The sequence below is a fragment of the Natator depressus genome, chromosome 3 (genome assembly GCF_965152275.1).
Source record: "Natator depressus isolate rNatDep1 chromosome 3, rNatDep2.hap1, whole genome shotgun sequence".
Taxonomy (NCBI): domain Eukaryota; kingdom Metazoa; phylum Chordata; order Testudines; family Cheloniidae; genus Natator; species Natator depressus.
In genome coordinates this window covers 33827732-33852729 of record NC_134236.1, presented here as the reverse complement: position 1 = coordinate 33852729, position 24998 = coordinate 33827732, and the positions used below count along the sequence as shown (strand labels likewise).

At 41.1% G+C, this 24998-nt stretch overlaps 1 protein-coding gene across 1 annotated transcript in view; it reads right to left on the bottom strand.

The window, feature by feature from the left end:
• The window catches only part of MBOAT2 (membrane bound glycerophospholipid O-acyltransferase 2), a 219634-nt gene that overhangs the window by 30163 nt on the left and 164473 nt on the right, over positions 1-24998 (bottom strand). Inside the window, exons 7-8 of the mRNA XM_074947686.1 lie at positions 18451-18634; positions 3239-3431 (exon numbers count right to left, since the gene is read on the bottom strand). Coding sequence (XP_074803787.1) covers positions 3239-3431; positions 18451-18634 — 377 coding nt within the window. The remainder of the gene's footprint in view (positions 1-3238; positions 3432-18450; positions 18635-24998) is intronic.

The following is a 24998-nucleotide window of genomic DNA, read 5'->3' as shown; positions in this document are numbered from 1 at the left end:
CTGGCAAGATGTGAGATACATTGGCCAGAGAGTACAAGAACTAGCAATCACAAGCCGAAGACCTAGATGCTGAAGGAAAACACGAAGGAGGTTGGCGTCATCTTGGATGGCACATTTGACAAGAATGCTTAGAGATGAAGAACAAGAACCGCCGACCCAATTGACAGGACAAGGTAAAGGAAAAGAAGATTAGTTACAGTGGAATAACCTTCCTTTCTTCTTTGAAAAATTGCCTTTAACTTGTGTTAGTTCAGTAGGAGTCTAGAATAAAACAAATATTATACAAATAAAAACAATATATTTAAGTTGCAATAGGAAATACAAATGTAGAAGACAGAACACTGGATGTATACTACTGGGCTAAAGTAAGTGTACTTTACATGATAGTGGAATATGCCTGAAATCCTTAACCTTTTTATTCCCCTTTTCCTAACAGCTGCTCTAAGGCAACTTAACTTCCTTTGCTCACTAATCCATACCCATGGTGTCAGGCAAGTCTGTGGGATAAATTTTTTTCCCTTTTTCTCAGAGGCCACATATTAAAACTTTCCCTTTTTATATCTATTGCCATCATTTGCACAACACATTTCCTCCACCAGGAAGAGGCTATTTTTCCTCCCTTGGTATCCTACTATTAATTGAATTGTCTCGTTAGACTGACCTCACACTTGGTAAGGCAACTTCCATCTTTTCATGTATTTATACCTGCTCCTATATTTTCCACTTCATGCATCTGATGAAGTGGGTTCTAGCGCATGAAAGCTTATGCCCAAATAAATTTGTTTAGTCTCTAAGGTGCCACAAGGAATCCTCATTGTTTTTACATTTTACTCAGTTATTCAGCTGTCAAGGAAGTCTGACACCGCTTATCTAAAAGATTTTTCTGACCTCTACTGGCCCACAAGACAAAATTTATGATATTTTAAAAATAACCTAATTTCTCATTCTATTGCACCACCAATGAACATTTATTAAATTATTTTTTTTGTAAATAAGGAGAACACTTGCTACTCTATTTGAGGCCATGCATAAGAAATATCAGCTTGCCACACTTTTTTAGGGTCAAGTTAGAAATACCAGAAAGTAACACCAATTCCATAACAACTTCCTAACTAAAGGAGGAAACAGTGCTGATAGCATACACATCAGTATTCATTTTAACATATTTGTAAAAGAGCTTTAGCATTTGGAAGGAATAAAAATAGATTAAAAACCCCAAAGCATTGCATTCAGCAAAACACCTGTGTCATCATGCATTCTGCTCAGGCCCTTAGAGCAGTTACAATAAAGCAGCAGCAAAAGAGGGCAAGAACTAAATGAAGCACTGATCCAATAAAGTTTATGGCCTTCCATATTTTATCAAAGCCATGCTGGTTCAACTCTGCTAGCAAAAGTAGTAGAGACAGAACCCTCTCTGAGGAGATACTCCAACAGTGCAAGTTTAGGCACTTTTCAGCTGGCTTCCATCCTTGACAGATGATAATACTGGTGTTTTTAGGCACAATATTCCAAAGTATGTCATTCTTCAACAAAACCTAGAATTATTCTGTACCCAGACAGGCTGAAAATACTTCATTCACTGAACAGGAATTAAACTAGCAGCTGAAAGTGAGTCATGCTATTCTACAAAACTCTTTACTGCATTGGTTTCCCCTCAGTTTTCATGCAGAGTTATGCAACAAATATATAACAAACAAAATATATAATATATAATAAAAAATATAATAAATATTTCCATGGCACAAACTTCTGGAAGTTTAATATTTTTTCCCTATATGACTTGGAAAGGAAAAATACTGTTTAAAATACAACATCCATTTAGTGCCTCAAACAAGGGCAATATATACATATTCTGCTTTTAGCAGGTCATTAAAGTTTTTACTAAAAACAAGGTGAAACGTTTACCATCAATATAGGAAACAACTGCTGTCAAGGTTCCTTCCCCACTCTGAACTCTAGGGTACAGACGTGGGGACCTGCATGAAAGACCCCCTCAGCTTATTCTTACCAGCTTAGGTTAAAAACTTCCCCAAGGTACAAACTTTGCCTTGTCCTTGAACCGTATGCTGCCACCACCAAGCGTGTTAAAGAACAGGGAAAGAGACCATTTGGAGATGTCTTCGCCCCCAAGCCCTATACCCCCTTTCCAGGGGAAGGCTTGATAAAAATCCTCACCAATTTGCATAGGTGAACACAGACCCAAACCCTTGGCTCTTAAGAACAATGAAAAATCAATCCGGTTTTTAAAAGAAGAATTTTAATTAAAGAAAAGGTAAAAGAATCACCTCTGTAAAATCAGAATGGTAAATACCTTACAGGGTAATCACATTCAAAACATAGAGAATCCCTCTAGGCAAAACCTTAAGTTACAAAAAGACACAAAAACAGGCATATACATTCCATCCAGCACAGCTATTTTACCAGCCATTAAACAAAAGGAAATCTAACGCATTCCTAGCTAGATTACTTACTAACAGAAGTTCTGAGACTGCCTTCCTGATCTGTTCCCGGCAAAAGCATCACACAGACAGACAAACCTTTTGTTTTCCCCCCTCCAGCTTTGAAAGTATCTTGTCTCCTCATTGGTCATTTTGGTCAAGTGCCAGTGAGGTTATCTTAGCTTCTTAACCCTTTACAGGTGAAAGGGTTTTGCCTCTGGACAGGAGGGATTTTATAGCACTGTATACAGAAAGGAGGTTACCCTTCCCTTTATATTTATGACAACTGCACTTTACGTTGCAGCTATTGCTGATCATATTCCTATACACTACAATATATCCATATTGAGTTATGCAGTTTGTTCTTGCAGTTGGGCTATTCTAAATAGAATTTTTTTTTTAACTGACTGCAAGGAAGAGGTTTATAAATGGATATAAATGGGTGTGAAAAGTAAAGTACAGAAGTCTTAAATTAAAATGCACTATGTAATTAAACTAGTTTTAAGGCAATTTTAAGGGGATAAAAATACCATTTCTCTTTAAAAGATATCAAATACATGTTTTATTGAGGTATCTATTCATCAGGCCCTGGAATCTAGTTTGCAAAATACACTTCTATCCTTAAGTTTATGTTAATAGGCAACTATAAAATAAACCCATTCATTCATTGTCCCTTGCCTAAAGTCTCAGTTCTAAAATTACTTATAAGACCCCAAGAGGGCACTCTCTCTTTTAAATTCATACCCAACATACAGTACTTTTAACTGTAAAGAAAAGTACACGCATTTTTAATTGCTTACCTAAAGTCCATGCAAAATAGTATTTGGGTCTGGCAGCCATTAGAGAGACATACAGGTAGATAATCCTCATAGGCAAAGATACTGTAGCTCTGAAGTTATCATCAATGTTGTATTCCACAGGTAAAGTTTTTGTGACAGTCATATGAAATAATAAGGAGAGCCCACAGATTAAGAGTTTCTGTGTCACAGCTATCTGAAAAGTGCAATAGAGGACAGTTTGTGAGTTTCATCTTTTTTTATTAAGCTTCCTGAAACAAAAGTAATTGATGATCTTCCCTAAATAGGTGTACAAATGTATGTCACTTCCCAATAAACACATGCTATGACATTTAAATTTTTAATGACTTTTACAAGCTAAAAGGATAAGAGGAAAAGGAAATATTCCTGCCTGGATTATGCTATGACCATCCCATCTTAAAGTAAGAATTGTTAAATCAAAATCTGACAGCAATTAAGAACCTTGAAAAATCCCTCGAATAAATGGAAACACTGTTCATACTGCTTTTCATAATGGTATCAAGAATTATCTAAACAGATAAAAAATTAAGATGTCGTCATCAAGATAATCAATATACTATACGTCATTTGAGGTTAGTGCATCTTCTTCACAGAACCCCCAGACAGACAAGGGCAAAGAGTCCCCTTCTCCACTTTTAATGACATACCACTCAAACATCAGTTGGAGTTTATTCAAGCCTATAAGTACTAGTATCTCCTTGTTTTCAGTTCCTTTTCAGTAATTCTTAGAAAGAAGATGTAACATGCTGTCTAAGTCAATATATTAAGTACCGCTGCTGAGGATGTTTCATAGTATTATATACAAGATTTGAAATGTTGAAATTATAACAATTTCTAAATGTATATAACTGAGATTTACAATGGAATCCTTCCCTTTGGTTTTATGAGGCCTTTTTTTCCAGCTAGAATGACCAAGGCAGAAGGTGGTCAAGTAACTCACCCAAGGACATACAGATTCTGACCCAGTATCCCCCGAAGCCCAGTCCTTTTGCTCTTGCTATTTTTTTAAAAAGTAGATCGGGTTCCATTATAAAATGCACATAAGTATAGGTGCTGCAAGTAGGGCTGCTGGGGGTGCAGCAGCACCCCCTGACTTGAAGTGATCTCTATCATATACAGGGTTTACAGTTGGGTTCAGTGACTCTCAGCACCCCTGTACATAACGAGTAACACACAACATTTGCTGTTTTAAATACATAGTCTGCTCTATTTTCCAAGCACAAAAGGTCCCATATGATGTGTAAGTTGCTGAAGTATCTTTCATATACTAAAGAAGCACCTGAAGTGTCCATGCACAAGTTAATCATTGACAGAGCTGCAGTCATTTAGGCTCTACTTGTATTCAAAATTCCCCGTTTCTCTCAATAGTTTAATTGAGACTAAAATACAGATATACATTTATCATTATAATTCTATTAATATTAAACTTGCCAGGAAAATAATTCAATGTGGCCTAATTTTGGCAAAAGAAGTGTTAGAACAGGTAAGAGGTAGCTAGTTCCTTGTTCTCTCCACCATACTTCCAATATTTTCCAGTACTTTCAGAGACAATGTCCTATTTCAAATATTGTGCAATTATACATATAAAGATCTAAGATAACAAGGTAACTTCACCACCACCATGAATGAAAATACTTCAGAAAATACTGTAATGAAATGATTAATATTGTTTTCCCAGCTTAGATAATACTGTCTCTCCTTCTTCCCATTCAACCACGCTGTTCTCTCCTGTGCCCTCTGTTCAAGTTATTGTGTACCTTCTTGTGTGATGTGCAGAGTGAAAGATCGCTATAATCCTGATATTTCACATGTCAACAGGCAGCACTTCAGAGATCAAGATTTTAGCAAGCTTTATTTCGCTGGCCTAACTAAAGTGTATTAAGAGGCCTGATGAAGAATTCATCACATCCAATAATCCACAAGTAATGCTGCTTCCAGGAGATGGAAAGAACTAGTGCAATGGAGAATATAATGGAAACTATTGATAACACCCAACAATGTTCGAAAGACAAAAAAATCTTATTTGATACAACAATTTGTAGACCTTTACCTTTACAAGAAATTAATATCACTGTTAAAAATCTATGTCTTATTTCCAAACTGAATTTGGTTAGCTTCTACTTCCAGCCATTGGATTGTAACTAACCACTGGAACAACTGATTACGGGTGCTGGTGGATTCATCATCATCACTGGCAATTTTTAAAATCAAGAGTGGATTTTTTTCTTTTTTAAAGATATGCTCTAGGAATTATTCTGGGGAAGTTCTATGGCCTGTGTTATAAAGGAGGTCATATTAAATGATCACAATGGTCCCTTCTGGCCTTAGAATCTATGAATTTATGAAAAACAATGTTTTCTGTGTCAGGAATAACATGGAGTTTTCCTTGTTCAGCATGAGTCCCAGACGACTGAAGAGACAAACTATAAACTGGACGTGTCAGAGAACCTGATGCTCAGATCTGCCTCCCACTAACCAATCATCTACGTAAGGGAAGATGTGAATCCTTTACATCCTCAGGTAGGCCACCATTATTGCTACCATGCACTTGGTGAATACTCATGGGGCTGACAACAGGCAAAAGGAAGCACTGTATACTGATAATGTTGGCCTGCCACTATGAATCTCAGAAACTTCTTGTGACTTGGCAATACTGCCACATGGAAGTAGCTGTCCTGGAGATCGAGGGCAGTACAACAATTGTAATCTAGCGAGGGAAGGATGGATGCTAGGAAAAGTATATGAAATCTTATATATTTGAGATACTTGTAGAGATTTTGAAGATAGAATATGGGTCTCAGACCCCTCTTGGACCTGGTGATCAAAGTACTGTGAATAAAACCCCTTTCCTGATGTTGAAGGGGGACTTCTTCTATGTTCCCTTGTGGGAATAGAGTCTGAACTTCTTGAAAGAGCATTGCCTTGTAAGATGGATCCCTGAAAAGGAATGGGGTAGGTGGTGAAGAAGAAGAAGTGGATGGAGAGGAATTGGATAGAATATCCCATTCTCACAGTGCTCAGGACCCATTTGGCCATCATTATGGCTTCCTAAGCACTCAGGAAGTGGGACAATCTCTCCCAAAATAGGGAAGAAATAGCAGAATGATCACTGGTGACTGTATCACTGTCCTCGAGGGGGAAGCCAAATGTGCTGCTTCTACACCGCTGAGTGAAGACAGGCTGGCTGATTTTAGTTGGAGTTGGAGGAATCCTTCTCTGTGATTTCTGCTTCCTCCTCAAAGTCTTGTTGCCTTTGTGGATATCCAGGTTGTCTACAATATTGCTGGGAGCACTGTTGCAGTACCCTATACTGACACCTTTGGGGGCTGAAAAATATGCCCCCAACAAATAGAGCCTTTAAATGAATGCAAAGTCTCATCAGTTTTGTATGAAAACAAAAACTGTCCATCAAAAGGGAGATCATCTAAGACTTGCTGGCTGTCAGAGGTTATACCAGAGTTCTGTAACCAGGAAGCTCTCCTCATTGTTATTGCAGAGGCTATCACCCAAGAAGTATCTGCCACATCAAGCGCACACTGGAGTGGCCACCAAGTGGTCGTCTACCAGGAAGAAGTCCTAAATTCTTCCCTAGCATCTTCCAGCAGCTTGTCAGTAAATTCAGATATACAAAATCATATTTAGTTAACAGCGCCTGTTGGTAAGCTATGCACCAGGAGAAAGGGAGAAAAATATGTTCCACTTCCTAACAAATCAAGTCTCTTGGACTCTTTTTCTTTGGGAGTTGATTTGAATCTCCCCTCCCCAAATTATTAACTAATCAGTTTGTAAGCAACTAGAGGATAATAGGTTCATAAGGAATAGCCAAAGGATTTATCAAAAACAAATCATACCAAACCATCCTAATTTCCTTTTTTGACAGGGTTACTAATGGACAGGAGGTAGCAGCAGACATGATATATCTTGATTTTTAGTAAGGTTTTTGATACAATCCTACATGACATTTACATAAGGAAAATAGGGAAATATGGTCTAAATGAAATTACTATAAGGTGGATGTACAACTGGTTGAAAGACTGTACTAAAAGAGTAGTTATTAATGGTTCACTATCAAAATGGGAGCGTGCATTTCGTGGGATTCCTCAGGGGGTCAGTCATGGATCCACTACAAGTCAATATTTTCATTAATGACATGGATAATGGAGCAGTGTGTTTTTATAAAATTTGCAGAAGACACCAAGCTGGAGGTTGGAGGCAGGATTAGAATTTAAAATGATCTTGACAAATTGGAGAAATTGCTATGAAATCAACAAGATGAAAAATAAAGATAAGTGTAAAGTACTTAGGAAGGAAAAATCAAATGCTCATCTACAAAATGGGGACTAACTGGGCTGGTGGTAGAAATGCTGAAAAAGATCTGGGGGTTATAGTGGATCACAAATTGAATATGAGTTAACAACGTGATGCAGTTGCAAAAAAACTAATATCATTCTGGGGCGTATTAACAGGAGTATCATGTGTAAGACAAGGGAGGTAATTGTCCCACTCTACTTGGCACTATGAGAACTCAGCTGTACAGCTGTGTCCAGTTCTAGGCTCCAAACTTTAGGAAAAAAGTGGACAAACTGGAGAGAGTCCAGAGGAGGGCAACAAAAATTATAAAACATTTAGAAAACCAGACCTATGAGGGAAGGTTAAAACCATGTTTAGTCTTGAGAAAGGAAGACTAAAGGAGGACCTGATGACAATCTTCAAATACCTTAAGGTCTGCTATAAAGAGGACATGGATCAATTGTTCTCCATGTCCACTGAAAGTAGGACAAACTGCAGCAAGGGACATTAAGATTAGATATTAGGGAAGCTTTTTAACTATAAGGGTAATTAAGCCCTGGATCAGGCTTCCAAGGGAGGTTGTGGAATCCCCATAATTGGAGGTTTCTATGAAAGGGTTGAACAAAACACCTGGTAGGGATGGTCTTGATTTACTTGGTCCTGCCTCAGCACAGGGGGCTGCACTTGATAACCTCTCACAGTCCCTTCTGGCACTACATTTCTATGATTCTATCATGTGACCTCTCATTGGCAGCAGGGACCACATCGGAATTTGGGGCAGTATGGGAATAAAAACACTTGAAGCCTTGCACTGGGACATGGTATCATTTGTCTATGCACTTAGCTGCAAGAGCTATGGAGGCTGTGTGTGACATAAGGTCTTTGCAGGTTCTAAAAGAGCCTCATTAATAGGACGGGCTACCCGTCCAGGGGCCACCGCCTGGAGAATGTCCAAAACCTTGTGAGTGTTCTCTTGCACAAGCTCAACATGCATACCCAAGGCCGCAGCCATTCTCCTCAGCAGATCCAATAAGATTTAAAATCCTCCAGAACTGGAGAGGAGTCATCCGGGGTCACTGAGTCAGGAGGCAAGGAAGATGACAGATCACTTGTGGCAGAACCAGCTCCTCTGATTCATCCCGAATCAGTTCTGGCTTTGGAAGGTGCATAGCAAATAGTCCCTTTTGAGTGGACCAGTGATCAAGACATTGGGGACCAGCTATATGAATGGTCCTGTTCCCTGTACCAATGCTCTCCTTCTGGGAGTGGTGTAGAAGACTTGCTAGACCAACCGTGCCTAGGTAGGGATGTCAATGGTGGATACTCTGAACCCAACTATGAGGAGCCACCTGAATAATGATCAGTAGGCATCGAGTATGCCAATCCTGATGAGGCCTTAGGTGATCTGATTTATCTGTAGTCCATTGTGAAGAGGTCAGTATCAGAACCAATGCTGGCATGGTAGTCGTACCACAAATGTGCTCCAAGATGTGGAGGATATTGCATTGAGACTTGATACCAGGAAATATTTTTGTAGTCAGTGCCAAAGGGTAAGCTATGGTCAGTGGCCATTCTGACTACCATCTCAGTATCATGGTACTGAGGCCACAGGTGAAGAGGCAGAAGATCATACCAGTTCTGACTGGTGTGCATAGGTGCCAGGATCATGACTTTATTGTATTGCTTAGCAGGTACTGACTCTGGTACAACTCACAGTCTCTGTATCTGAGCCAAAGATTGGGATAGGAAGGGAAGAGCAGGAGGCGCCACCAATGCAATGGCCTTTGCAGCCTCATAAGCTTGTGAGGTCATCAGTACTCATAATGCTGGTGCTGAAACAGTGTCTGTTGGTACTGGACTCAATAGCTGTCTCACAGATGGTACCGGAGTCAACAGCATGGTACTAGTATCTTCCCTCTGTAGTACTGGGAGACACAGGTCAATGGCCCACCTCTACCATGAGTACTCAAGGAGTGCTGGTGAGGTTCTGAGTCCTTTGAAAAAAAAAAGAATGCTTCTTTGGTCTGTTTAATGGGTCCTCCTTTGAGGAAGCCCTGCAGAGGAAGCCCAACCCCTTTTTTCTCTGAGAAGAGTGTGAAACCAGGGGTCTGGCATGACACCACTGCAGTCTCTCTGGCCTAGTGTTTGCAGAAGGCAAAGCATTCAGTCAAATGCCCTGGAACTGAGGTGGGTCTCATAGCCTGTTCCAGGAGGTATTGCTTGAGGTGCAGATCCCTGGAAATCTGCATTCTTTTCTTGAAAGAACGGCAGATACTTCACCTCTCTTTTTAATGTGCCCCTTGTCGAGTCACAAAAGGCAGCATGTGAGTGGGTGGGTGTTACTACTGGAATAAACACTTCATATGATGGGCAGTACTTAAAGCCCAGTGACCGCTGCATGCCAACAGTGCCTCGCACCAAAAACTAATTATTAACTAACTAAAAAAAAAATTAAAACAATAAAAGAAGCCTAAATACTGGGTACTAACTGCTAACTAGTTATTCACAGGAAAAGAGGAGAGCTGAACATGCTGACTGCACATTTAAAAAAAAGACTAAGGTAAGCTACCGGGGAGCTCTGATTCAGGCCATGGGTGGTGAGAGAAGAAACTGAAGGGGAACAAGGTGGCAGTGCCTTTATATAATTTTCAGGAGGGGCCACAAGGAGGTGCAGGGCATGTGTGCTGCCCCAAAACGTACAGCTTCAGAAAACTCTCTGGCTCTGGCACACTGGGCATGGACATCTCTGAATGGAATACATGTGTGCAGCCACTTAAAGATGAATAGGTGCTCCACCCTCTTCCTCCTCAAGTTGTCGTCTGTCTTTGACACAAGTTGACCAGGCTCTTCATGAAATGTTGTCTTCCCAGATCCTGTCCTTTTCTGCTCATCCACCTACTCTCTCCTCTAATCTCTCATTTCGCTAGAAGGATCCTTTTCGTCCACCCTCCAACTTTCTAGGAGGTTCCACATTTCTCCATTCTTGCCCCCCTCTTCTTGTCCATCTGCACTTCATCTCTAGGCAGTCTCATTTGCAAACATTTCAACTATCAACTCTATGCTGATATCTCTCTCAGATCTCTCTCTCTACTCTGGACCTATCTCCTTCTGCCCAGACTAAGGCTGTGTCTACACTGTCACTTTCAGTGCTAAAACTTCTGTCATTCACGGGTGTGAAAAAAACACACCCCTGAGCAACAAAAGTTTTAGCGCTGAAAAGCACCAGTACAGACAGTGCTTTATCGCCAGGAGCTGCGCTCCCGGTGATAAAACTACCACCACTCATTCAGGGTGGGGTTTTTTATGGCTGGGAGTGCTCTCCCCCACATGATAAAGCGTATCTAAACTGTCAATGCTGTTGCAGCAGTGCTGTGACGTGGCCACAGCCGCGCTGTAACATGGGCAGGGTAGACATACACAAGGAAATCTCAGAAAGAGAGATTTTAGGGTATGTCATTGTTACGTTCAACATGAGCAGAACAGAGCTCTTAATCTTTCCTCCAACTCCAAAACAGTCACCACTCCCTCCCTCTCAGACCCCATGGATATCACCACAACCCTGCCTGTCACTCAGGCATGTAATCTGGGCATTCTATTCATTTTGGTCTCTTCTAGAGCCTCATATCCAAGTCATGTATGAATTCTGTATTTCTTAACTAATATCTCTAAGATCTAGCCTTTCCTTTCTGACCACATAGCTAGATCTCTTCTCCCAAGCACTCATCTCAACTACTGCATCCTACTCTCTGGCTTTGACACATCCCATTTTGTCCCATACATATCCATTCAAAATGCTGCTGCAAATATTTTCCTGGCTTGTTGTTTTTACCACATCACCCTCTCTGTGTTCTCCACCCTTTAGCACAGGGGTGAGCAAACTTTTTGTCCTGAGGGCCACATCGGGGTTGCGAAACTGTGTATGCAGGGCCGGGTAGGGAAGGCTGTGCCTCCCCAAACAGCCTGGCCCCCGCCCCCTGACTGCCCACCTCAGAACCCTGAACCCATCCAACCCCCCCTTGCTCCTTGTCCCCTGACCGCCCCCCCGGGACCCTACCCCCATCCAACCCCCCAGCTCCGTGTCCCCTGACTGCTCCGACCCCTATCTACACCCCCGCTGCCTGACAGGCTCCTGGGGATTCCCATGCCTATCCAACCCCCCCGCCCTGTTCCCCATCCCCTGACCACCCCCCCAAAACCGCCACCCCATCCAACCACCCCCGCTCCCTGACTGCCCCCTGGGACCCCTGCCCCTTATCCAACCCCCCCGCTCCGCATCCCTTACCATGTCACTCAGAGTGGCAGGACTAGCAGCTGCACCACTATGCCGCCTGGCAGGAGCCAGACATGCCGCCCAGAGCGCTGATGGCATGGCAACCTGAGGCTGCAAGGGAGGGGCCGAGGGCTAGCCTCCCTGGCCAGGAGCTCAAGGGCCAGGCAGGATGGTCCCATGGGCTGGATGTGGCCCGCGGGCCGTAGTTTGCCCACCTCTTCTTTAGCATATTAAATACACTACTAATCTTTGCTTTTAAGGTCCTTCATGGCCTATCCCTACCTATTCATATCTTATACACTACTGAGATGCTGACTGCTGCTCCTGTTCTTGCCAGCTGGCCTTCACGCATTTACTACGTTTTCAAATAAGTACTTTCATGCTCCTTCCTATGCTGCTCCTAATACATGGGATGAGCTCCCTGTAAACATCTGCAAACCTTTGCAAAGTCACTCCTTCAAAACTCTCCTTAAAGTCTCCTCCGCCATGAGGTCAGTGCATCATTCAGAGAAGGAATCTTCTCTTCCTCTTTCAAACAAGCAGAAATCTGACCAACACTGAAGAAACCCATCATGGATACTTCAGTCCTACCCAATTCCCAACCAGTGTCAAACTTCTGATTCCTTACAAGCTCATAGCTAGCAAAAGTCTAACTACAAGCAGATATAATTGAAGCTAACATTCTAGACATGATGCATTCTGGATTCAGGCCAGGACATGAAAATGAAATTGCTTTAGTGGCACTGATGGATATCTCCTCCTGTCAACAGACAGAAGCAGTGCTTCATATTTTTGACCATGAGATATGGCTGTATCATCTGAGAGGTGGCAGGGATCCAAGGTGATGCACTAAAATTATTTGGGTTCTTCCTACAGGCATATCCAACAAGTAGTGACAGGAAACTGCACCTCCATTACTAGAACCCCTCATCTGTAGAGTTCTACAAGGATCAATTCTCTCTCTGGTCCTTTCCAAGATCTATATGCAACCACTAGCTGAACTGGTCAGACAACATGGACTCCAGTGTCACCAATATGCAGATGACACACCACTCTACCTTCCCTTCACCACATGTGATTGCACCACTACAACCAAGATGGCCGTGCTTGAATGAGACCAGCTCATGAATGAAGAACAGTTGGCCAAAGGAAAGCCGAGGTGACGGTGGGCAGAAAGGAAAGTATTCTGAAGAATTTTCAGCCATGATGCTGTCTCCTTTGGCAGAATGTTCACATCCACCATTGGTCAATTCAGTCTGTAGTCTAGGAGTACGCTTGGACTCCTCACTGACTCTAAGCACTGGTTGGCTAGGAGTCTCCTTCCCATTCTGGTGAACAAAGACGGAGCCTCAGTTATTCATGCCTTCTTCACTTTTTGGCTGGCCTACAGCAGTGCTACATACTTGGGCCTGAAACCGCCAGCACTCAGAAAACTCCAACAACTACAAAATGTTGCAGTGCAAAACAGGCTACTCAAATATTTGTGAACAAATCATATCTGTCCTCCGCTCTCTACACTGGCTTCCCATTGAATTTAGAATCAATTTCAAGGTCTCGGTCCTTATCTTCAAAATGCTCCATGTCTTGGGTCCAGGATACCTAAAAGGCCACATAACCACCAGGTCAAAGACCATGGGTGACTACTTTGCTCCTGTGGAGCGATGGAACTCTCAACAATAGAAGTAAAGCTTGTCTATGTGGGGGAGACAGCCTTCTCCAGGACTGTCCAAGACTGTGTTATGAACTCCCCCAGGAATTAAAGAACTTCACAAACCTCACTACCTTTCACTCCAACTACAAGCCACCTTGCTTTCTTTAACAAAAACACATAGCAACAGGTATGTTTATATAATAATAATAATAATAATAAACCCTACCAAAACAATACATTCCACTGCACGCATACACCTCCTTCTGGGGAGAGGATGAAAGAACAAACGTGTCAGAAATTAGTTATGTTGCTTAGTGTGCTACTGGAAGGTAAGCTCAGATACCATGGTGATGAAGGTAGTATAAAAACCTATGTAGAACAGTGGCCAAGAATACCGGTTAAATACTTCAGACTTTCAATATTTCAAATTTATAATCCTTAAAAAAATGTTAAGTACCCAAACCTGCAAAACTGCCATGTGACCCCTTTCCTCTAAGTGACTCTTACATCCTTCATGTTGTCAAAGATTTAAGATTAGATTACTGAAGATATTGGCATATCTGCATAAACGTTAAGTGTTTCACATGAGCTCTTGCGCTTTCTGGTGGTGAGGGAGATGGTAAGCAGAGGGAGCACTGAGGGGGTGTGGTTAGTGACTTTTACATATCACAGAACTGTGTGAGAGAATTGTCTCAAAAGAGGTTTTAAAGCAAGATAATGAAATGATTCAACAGAATTAAATAAACTGCTTGGATAACTCAGCAGAAAAGCAGTTGGAGTCAGCAAGGTTTCTTCCTCAAGGGTTGGTGTTTATCACGAAAGTAAAATAATTATCAGAAAGTAAGCAGGAAAAAAACCTTTTTAATGTTCAACTCCATCCTGAGACTTCTCGGTGAGGAGCCTTAATTTCCCAAAAGTATTCTTCCCATTGTCTCCCATTCAGCCACTCTTCTAGTCCTTCCCCTGAGTTCCTGTTCAAGGGAAGGGAAAAGCTGAACAGCATTAATCCCTTGTTCTCTGGGGATGTAAACAAAGGGCTGAATTTCCACAAGTTACTCACAAATGTTGGTACATGTGTAATTTACATAAACAAATACCTAATCTCTATACACAAACCATTTATTTGCATGTGCACACAGTTAGTGCAAATACATGGGCGCAAATCCAAGGCATTTGTACTCACACAAATTTATGGACAGTTGTGATCACTTAACTTTGAAAATCCAATCTATAATTGAAAAGCGGGCATACACTCTTTACTGTAAGAGACAGTAGCTATAATTTATGAATTGGTAACAATATTAATCCTTTACATTTGTATAGTGTTTTTCATTCAAGATCTCAAAGTGCTCTCACAACATTAATTAAGCTTCAACATCCTTCTGAGCTAAGTAACCTTACTTCTCAAATCAAATGAATATTTTTCTCTCTTATAGGCTGGACTCTGTCTTTCTTACTCTAAGCAATACTTGGTTTCTCTATGGAGAATTTTAACTTTTTTTCTTCTGGATGAGTGGGGAGTCCTTGTCATAGAAGAAGTGTAGTGACTCCTTCAAGGAAAACAAAAGTTCCTATTTCAAGATGTGACTGCTATGTAGTAGATACTGTCTAATGTGAAATGTAGATAACATTGGGAGTTTTGCTGGAACTAAGTTCACTTCTTAAAATCCAAAGCATAAAACTAGGAAGCTGGTGATTTTGATCTACAATTGTGAGAAAATAATGTGTCCAAAAATTATTCTGTTTAAATATTTTATTACATTTACACTGTACGTTTTAGGATAAATGTCTCAGTAAGAAGACAACTTGTCATAATTTTATTATGTTTTTGCTTATTATGTTGATTTTTATGTTAATAATACTGTTTCATTATTATTCTTATGTATTATTTGTATGACAGTAAACCCCAGAGATCCCCAGTCAGGTTCAGTGACCCATTATTCTAGCACTTTACAAACACAGGAGCAGACAGTCCCTGCCTCTAACAGAATCTGAGGTTAACTCATAGCATATAGATTTTGAATTAGTTTGTGTGAGAAGAATATTGACCCTCACCCAAGATCACAAAAGCTGCAACTCAATTTCCTATATAAGTGTGCTTTTGAAAAATGTGACTTCACTTAAGAGTATCAGAATAACCAGTTCATGTTATCCAGGTAGCCTGTCAAAGCATATAACAAGTAAAGTCCTTTCTAAAACTTATAATTCTGATTTAGAGGAGGGCTGATGAGATGTTGCTATTAGCTTCTGCCATTTACAAATGTTTGTCAAACCTTCCACTTTAAAAAGTCTCTATATAACAGGAAAGCTGCTTTTTTTCAGCATAAACCAGAAATACCCTTATCTAAAAACATTTATCTGATCTATTCGTTACCCAAACACAAAGCAGTTTAAGAGACCGTATTTGCTGGTCAGACACTGCCATAGCTTCATGGTGACACAACATTACATAAGTATCAATATCATACTTGAAAGATGTTCAGTCATTCCAGTCAATTTTGTAGTCCTTGGCCCTGATCTCCACAAAGTTTCAGTTTGCTATGGTCTTTACAGCTCCAGTACCCGACTGATAACTGTCATATTAAGTAACGGACCAACCAAGCGGGATCTCACAATTCTATTTCATTATGAATTTGGAAAAATGAGATCACCAAGCCTGACAAAAAAATTCTGTTGGGCAATCTTGTTATCCTTTCAGCACCTAGGGCTTGATCCAAAGCCCACTGATGTCTATAGGAAGAATCTTGCTGACTTCATTGAGTTTTAGATCAGGCCTTAAGCAATTAAAACTTCCAGGCAAACTTTTAGACTTCTATTGGAATGGATTCGTGTTTAAATCTTCTTGAGTGATACACAAACAAAAATTCATTCAGTAAACTAATGAACTATAACAAAGCTTACTACATGTGAGATTACTAAACAATCAGTTAGTTAAAAACTACAGGCAATTAGCAAGAGCTTCAACATCTAAAAATAGTCAGTCTAAGAAAAAGCCAAAGCAGGGGGACTTTTTTCCACAGGAATCCTGTATTTTAAGGATAACTAATAGCTATAATAAAAGTAAACTTACGAAGATAGATATTAATTTCTGACTGTTGACACCACTTTGAGCACCAACAAATGATAGCTTGTAAAAAGGCATAACAGGAGGGAGATATGAAATAAATCATTTAAAAATGTTGACTAGATTCAGTTAACATGCAATTAACACAGTAAAATACTAGACCAGATTCATGTCATGCACTTAACACAAGTGTACAGGAGGAGATTGGCATGAATATTTGATGTTATAGAAATAAAATTTGACATGAAAAGAAGCTTATAGTAAATTTAGCTGAAAGATTCTTTCATCTAAGATATTAACATTTGCTGATCCTCATTAAGTTTCTTATTTTGATGAGTTACCTAATTTGTTTTTCTTTAAAAAATAAAATTAATATGAGAATCTAAGAAAATATCTTTAGCTAAGTGTTTTAGTAATATAACAGGATTGGAACATGAGTCATAACAAAACAATCAAGGTTGTAACTGATACAGCAAATGCAGTAAACAAATATATAATCCACATTTTTTTCAAAAGCACGCAATACTCACTGGTGTTATAAAATGCAGCCAAATTTGTCTAACACCAGTTGGGACATGAAGTATCAGGAGCACAGACAGTTTATCTTAATCTTAATGTCAAAAAGCTAATGCAGCATAAATTACAAAAAAATAAAAATAAATAAATAAATCAAGCACTGTATGAGCAACACAATTTAAGGGAAATTGCTTACCTGCAGCTAGAGTATTTTGAGGGTAGAATCCTTTATAGATTCACACATATATTGGCCTTGTGACCTTCAGATGCTTGAGAGCGTACTAGCAAGTTTATGTGGTAAAGTTTAGTACCACTTTGAGGCATATGCACAAGCATATCTACATCAGGCAAGCACACAGGCCTCACCCTCACTTCCCAACTACCTGCTCAGAAATAAGATTCAAAGTTAAGCAGGGAAAAGGTAAGTTGGAGGTGGATTTGGGGAGGCAATATATTTGGAGATCTCCAGTTCTTTCACAATAACTTAAGTCTGTTATCTGTTTGAGGTGATAACTGTATCTTGGACTAAAATTCAAATGTGTACATATATATAGTCAGACCAATTCATGTGTAGGAGGATGGAAAAATAAGTTTAGCATCCTTAATGTGAAACTGATCAGTTTTTAAAAAGGGTAATGTACAAAATGTCAGTAGTCATTGGTCTTAATTCAAATCATATGTGCATCTTTTGCAACAGATGATCAACAGGCCTTTCATTCATATGTGTCTGGACCTCCACTCTGATAAGGGAGCAAATAAAATTAGCATACCCTAATGTGCATGGATTCTGGGTGCAGTGTGGTATGATAATGATTACAAGTATGTCACTGGTATTGCATCTGTACAACAAACAATCTGTTTACTTGTCCTTCATTTGAATAAAGAAATGAAAAAAAATTAAGACTGGAAAAAGTTCCTATAAACATGTTAAAGCTCTCTCTCCCCTAAGAAAGACCTGATCAGAGAGGCTTGTTACATGTAAATGTGCAGTTTTAGCCTGAAATACAGAAAGAAGCTAACAAAAAAAATTAAGAGACTTTGAAGTAGCTTATAAATCTTCCATTCAATTTCCATGGACAAAATGCGTGCAGTTTTTCCCATTATTTCCCGCTCATTTTCAGAAGCAGTTCATACAGAAGGTGGTATTTTACCATATAAGCTTATTAGGCAGCTCCAAGATTATTTTCTTTTGTTCAGAAGACCCAACAGTGGGAATCTATGCAGAACACCTACCTTTCAGGAAAAAAGACTTTTTTTTTTAAAGAGAGAACTGTACCACTGAATAAACTCCAGATATATCTGATAAGTTATGCCTGTAAATGAATAATGCAAACCAAGCTTTTCATGCAATGACTATATATATATATATATATAGCAGCACTGCAAAAAATCATAGTTCTTACATTTGGTGAGGGATCTGTTTGTTCATATTTTACATCTTCTTTCCCATTTGCATCAGACTGTGTCAGTTGGTATGATCTGCCTTCAATGAAAGTAATATAGTCTTTATAAGAGCATAATGGGCCTGCCAGGATACCCATGAAATTACAGTTGTAACTTAAATACTCCAGTAGACTTGGCATGCGTCTGTAATTCAAAGACAAGCAACTTGTGAGAGGTACTCTATGCTTTTAAAACAGTCCACTGTAGGAATAATCATTTATTTTATTACTTATTCTAATTCCAATTAAAACACATACAGTGAAGCAGTCTAGTTACATTTTATAACGATAATTTAAAATATAAATGAATGTTTCTTCATCAGTCTATACTGAGTGTTTCCAGACTGATTTGCCTACCCACAGGGACTTTCTCAAAGCCCAAAATCATACCATCAGTTTTTAAGTAGATCTCCCCACTGTGATCAATGAGAAACTTTGCTTAAAAATCCGTGATATAACTGTGCAATTAGATAAAGGGCTCTTGTCAGTCTAAATTCAGTTTGTCTCTAGGGTACTATCAACTGAAGTTCACTGGAGTGAGAGACTGAAGGATCTGTCATGGTAGCACAGGTTTTATATATATATATATATAGTATATACATATGTATGTGTACAGGCGCACATACACCCTTCTGCACCACCCTAAGTACAATAATACAGACAAAAAAGCATACTTAAAAAAATAGAACAGCTTTGGTCCTCTGTCAAAATTGTGGTAAAAATTTCTGAAATTGACACAGAATTCCAAATGGTTTATCTTATGGAAGTGACATGAAGAATAGAAAAATACTGAATAAAGGAGTACATTTTCTACCTGCATGTCCTAATAGATGGTACAAAAATTATATTTAAATAAATAAGAACTGCCTGTAAAACCCCCACTTGGGATTTCTTTTCGAAAGGACATAGTTACAAGCATAAATGTCAACACCTCACATAAATTATAGATCCTCCCATTCTGTAAGCTGATATTTATTTCTCCCCTGATTTTTTTTTTAAAAGAGAAGGGAGGCACTCAATTCTTCAGTAGCAGTCACTGAACCATTATTTCAGTGATAATAAAATGAGTATCAAAAAGAATTGTGATGTTCCCTTATTCAGTTTTTGAAAATCACACTATATACCAACTACTTTCCCTAAGAACTGCTAACGTAATCTTTCAGTAACTTAAAGTGCTGAGAATGATTTCTACTCCACACTCAAGTCATTTTGAAGATTTCAGTTCAATCAGGACTCAAATTTATGATAACAGGAAGCCTAAAATCAATGCATTCAAATGAATGTACTACTTCACACTTTCCCTATATACTTCATCAGTATGATTTTTCCAGTGTAGTAAACACCAGGATATGTTGACTTCTTGGTGTACTAGAGTTTAGGTCGCAGAACATCTTGCATTTAGACTTAAATTCAATTCCCAACTTCATTAACTTCATGCACAAACACAATCTACATATTTTTAAATTATTCTTACAGCAAACATGGTGTGGCTATCACCAACGAAGGTAAGATAGGAATACTAAAACCTTATCCAAAATGAGACACACTGTCACCTGCAGTTCAATTCTCACTGGAATCCGTGACCAAATTTCCCAAAGACAGTTTTCCACCTGCGACTATTTCATTTATGCCACAGAAAAGTAATCTCTATATGTTTAACCAGTTCAAATTCCCTTAGTGCATAACTCAAGAGTTGGAGTAGTCAGCTGATCAAAACAGAGAATTCTGAAGAGTTTAAACATAATATAGCATACTCTTCTTTTACAGAAGATGCAGCTGAGGATCTGCCCCTGGCCTCAATCTCAGAACAGGTACCAGAAAGAGTTAAAAAAAAAAAAGTTACTAATCTTTCCGTAACTGTTTTTCGAGATGTATTGCACACGTCCACTCCACTGTAGGTGTGTGTGTGTGTGTGCCCCAAGCACAGTCAATGGAAATTTTTCCCTCGATGATACCCATCAGGGCAGCTTGGGCGCCCTCTGGTGCTGCATGCTCATGGTGCCAGTATGAAGGGCCCAGTGACCCTGTATCACCAGTTTCTGCTTTCCGGGCAACTCCGACATAGAGGGGGGTGGGTCATGGAATGGACATGTGCAACACATTTCAAAGAACAACAGTTACAGGAAGGTTAGTAACTGTTTTTTTCTTCTTCGAGTGCTTGTACATGTCCATTCCACTGTAGGTGACTCCCAAGCAGTTGCATAGAATGTGGGATTGGAGCTCATGGACATGCTGACTGCAAAACAGCTCAAACGAATCTGGCATTGTCCCTAGACTGTTGGCGTACTGAAAAGAGAACATATGTACTGATGACCAAGTCGCTGCTCTGCAAATGTCCTGAATAGGGATGTGAGCTAAGAATGCAGTTGATGATGCTTGTGCTCTCGTGGAGTGGGCAGTCAGGATAGCTGGTGGTGGAACACCATCTGCTCATAACACGTGCAAATGCACAATGTGATCCAAGACTAAATTTTCTGACCAGAGATGAGAAGACCTCATCCTGTCAGCTATCGCAATGAACAATTGGGTGGATTTATGGAATGGTTTGGTACTTTCTATGTAGAATGCTAGGGCATGTCTAACATCCAATGAGTGACGCTGCTGTAATTCTCTATTTGCATGTGGTTTCAGACAGAAAACGGGTAGGAAGGTTGTCTGATTGCTATGAAACTGGGAAACCACCTTTGGGAGGAAACTAGGGTGAGGTGTAGCTGCACCTTGTCCTTAAAGAAGACTGTGTACGGATGTTCTGATGTGAGGGTGCAGATCTCTGAGACCATTCTAGCAGAAGCAATGGCCACTAAGAAAGCCACCTTCCATGAAAGGTATAACAAGGGTCACGTTGCCAAAGGTTCAAATCGGGGACTCATACGTTGATAAGATCGGGTTTAGGTCCCATGGAGGGACAGGTTCTTGCACTTGGGGATACAGTCTTTCTAGGCCCTTGAGAAAACAGGTATTACTGCAAGGTGAACCTTGATTGAGGAGATCGCTAAACCTTCCTGTTTCAGGTGTAACAAGAACTCGAGAATGTCCTGAAGTGACGACTGCATGGGCGAGACTCTGTGTTGGGAAGCCCAGATGGAGAACTGCTTCCACTTTGAAAGTTAAGTAGCCCTGGTGGATGGCTTCCTGCTACCTACTAGTGTACAGGGAGATTTTAGCGGACCAGCAAAATGCCTGTACCACTATCAATAACTGGAATATTGATTGTCACGCTTATTGCTAAAAGCAGCTAAATCAGCAGGTCTTAGCAGGCTTCTGCAACGGCTTTACTGTATCTAGCAAGAAGCCAGGAGGGGAGAGGGCCCTGTGTCCTTTCTGATAAGATCTCTGTTGAAATTGCTGAGGTATGTGATTTAGAAAAACAGGAAACTTATCTATATCTGCCCTTTGGGATGCATTTGTCAGGGCCCTCAAGACATGTGGATTCTGCAAATACACATCTATCTAATTAATGGTTTGAGGAAACCTCTTGCTTAAACTTTAAAATTGTTTGCTTAAGATTTTTTTTTTATTGACATGTTATTGTTACACTAACCCAAATAAATAATGAGTGAAAATATAGGGGAGATGAACTCTTCAGAGACACTTCATGGACACAGCTTAGGGTCCCCAACAGCAGCTGAAAAACTGGCCATTGGACAGCTGTCATTGTACCACTCAATGAGCCCTCCAGACTTCAGTAATAATTGATTTTGGGGGTGTCTTACTAACCTGTTGCGAATGTGTTTAAGTGCTTGAGACTAAAATAAAGCACAGCTTTAAGTGAAAGAACTCTTGTATTATACTGTTTGTGCCAGCCACCTATCGGTCAGATGGCTGTTGTCTTCAGTGATTTATTTCCTGCCACTACCTCATCAAGAGTAATAGTTACCAAGAGCTTTTGGTTTTTAGAATCACAGTAACAATAGGACCTAACAAACCTGCTCCAAGCAAGCCAGCTCTCTGTGATTTAGCCATGGCATTTATTCCAGGCTATCGGGTGGAGCAGACGACCATGATGCTGAGAGATCAGGTCCAGATGTAGAGAAAGCAGGATCATAGTCACCATGGAGAATCCTAGCAGTGTGGCTAACCAATGCTGATGTGGCCAAGCTGGAGATATTAGAATGACCCATGCCCGGTCCCAGTTGATCTTGAGCAGAAACTTGTGCATGAGTGGGACAGGAGGGAAAGCGTAATATAGGTGACCTGTCCACAGGAGTAGGAAGACATCCGTGAGCAATCCCAGGCTGAGACCTCGCAGGGAGCAGAACTGGTGACACTTCCTGCTGTGCCTGGTTGCAAACAGACCTACCCAGGGAGTTCCCGACTGCTGGAAAATGTCTCTTGCAATGTCCAGGCGAAGAGAACACTTGTATGACTGGAGAAAGACCTGCTGCAGTGATTTGCCCACTCGTTCTGCATTCCTGAAAGGTGAGAAGCCTCGAGGTGGATTGAGTGAGCCATGCAGCACTCACATAGCTGAACTGCTTCTCGACATGGGAGGGGGGAGAGCAAGCTCCTCCCTGCCTGTTGAGACAGAACATGGCTGCAGTGTTGTCTGTAAGAACCAACAAGCTCTTCCCCATAATGTGAGGCAGGAATGTCTGATAGGCCAGGTGAACTGCCCTAAGCTCTCTGACTTTTTAGTGAGAGCTCTTCCAGAGACCAAAGGCCTTCAGTCCTGAGGGGAGCCAGGGGAGCTCCCCAGCCTACCACTGATGCGTCTGAGATCAGGGATATCGATGGTTGGGGCCCTGAAAAGGGAATGCCCACACAAACCACCAGCAGGTCCAGCCACTAGTTGAGGGAGGTGAGGACCGGGGAAGGTATTGTGAGATCAGAGTCCAGATGGTGGCAGTTTGGTGAGTACACCAAGGCCAGTCATGTCTGAAAGGGTCTGTGGTGTAGTCTTGCGTGCTGCACTACATACGTACATAAAGCCATGTGGTCCAAAAGCATCAGATAGTCCAGGGCTGTTGTAATTGGGTGGCCCTTGAGGTGTATTATCAGGGATGTGATTGTCTGAAACTGACTATCTGGGAGGAAAGCTCTGGCCTGGGTAGAATCAAGCACCACTACAATAAACTCTATCCTCTGTAGTGGAGTGAGGGTAGACTTCTGTACATTTATTAGCAAGCCCAGGGCCTGGAATGTCGACTGGATGAGGAGGATGCTGGACTTTACCTGATCCCTAGACCGGCCTCTGACTAGCCAGTCATCCAGGTACGGGTAAACTTGCACCCCTCACCTCCTCAGGAAGGGTGCCATTACCCCCATACATTTTGTAAAAACCTGTGGAGCTGCTGACAGGCCGAATGGGAGTATCATGAATTGGCAGTGCGTGTGGTTCATGACGAATGTAAAGAACCTTCTGTGGCCTTGGAAGATCGATATATGGAAGTGAGTATCTCTTAAATCGAGGGCAGCATACCAATCCCCGGGATCCAGGGAGGGAATAATAGAAGCCAGGGAGACTATGAGGAGCTTTAATTTCTTGAGATAGCTGTTAAACTGGCACAGGTCTAGAATAGGTCTGAAACCGCCCTTGGCTTTTGGGATTAAGAAATAATGGGAGTAGAACCTCTTCTCCATTAGATTTTGTGGACCCTCTTTCACCACTCCCACCTGAAGAAGACATTGAACTTTCTCAGCCAGAAGTTGCTCGAGAGGGGTCCCTGAAGAGGGACAGGGAGGGAGGGTGTGAAGGAGGGGTAGAAATGAATTGGAGAATATACCCCACTTCCACCATGTTCAGCACCCAATGGTCTGTAGTGATACAAGAGACTATGCACGGATGAAGTGGGATAGGCAGTCTGCAAATAAAGGGAAAACAGGATCCAGAAACATGGAACCTGGTACAGCATCCTCGAGCATCCCATCAAAAGGCCTTTTTGGAACCTCCTGGTTGTCTGGATGGGACAGACATTGACTCTGAGGTAGAAGGGGATGGTGATCTATTCCTAAAGCCCCTGCTCCTTTTCCTCTGTGGGTCTTGATGGGGCCATGGGGTGGAGTACTGGGAGGACTGCTGAGGTCTGTAGTGCTTCCTAGAAGTTGCTAGGGGTATACAATCCCAGGGACATAAGGGTCACTCTGGAGTCCATCAGTCCATTTTCACGTCGGTCTGCTCCGAAAAGAGCTAAGCTCCCTAGAAGGAAAGGTCTTGGAGGGTTTGCTGGAACCTCCTGCAGGAGGCTAGAAGACAGTAGCCATAAACTCCTATGCTTGGCTACTGTGGAAGCCTGGACCTGACCGCCAAATCTGCTGCATCTAAGGCAGCTTGCGGGGAAGCCCTCGTTATGCATTTCCCCATATCTACCAGCAAGAAGTACTCCAGCCTGGCCTCTTGCAGCAGCAAATCTCTGAACATCAACATGGAGTCACACATGTTTAAGTCATATCTGCACAGAAGCACCTGCTGGTTAGCAGTCCTGAACTGCAGACCCCCAGTAGCGTAGGCTTTTCTACTGAATAAGTCCAACTTTTTGGAGTCCTTTGCTTTAGGTGTTGCACCATGCAGA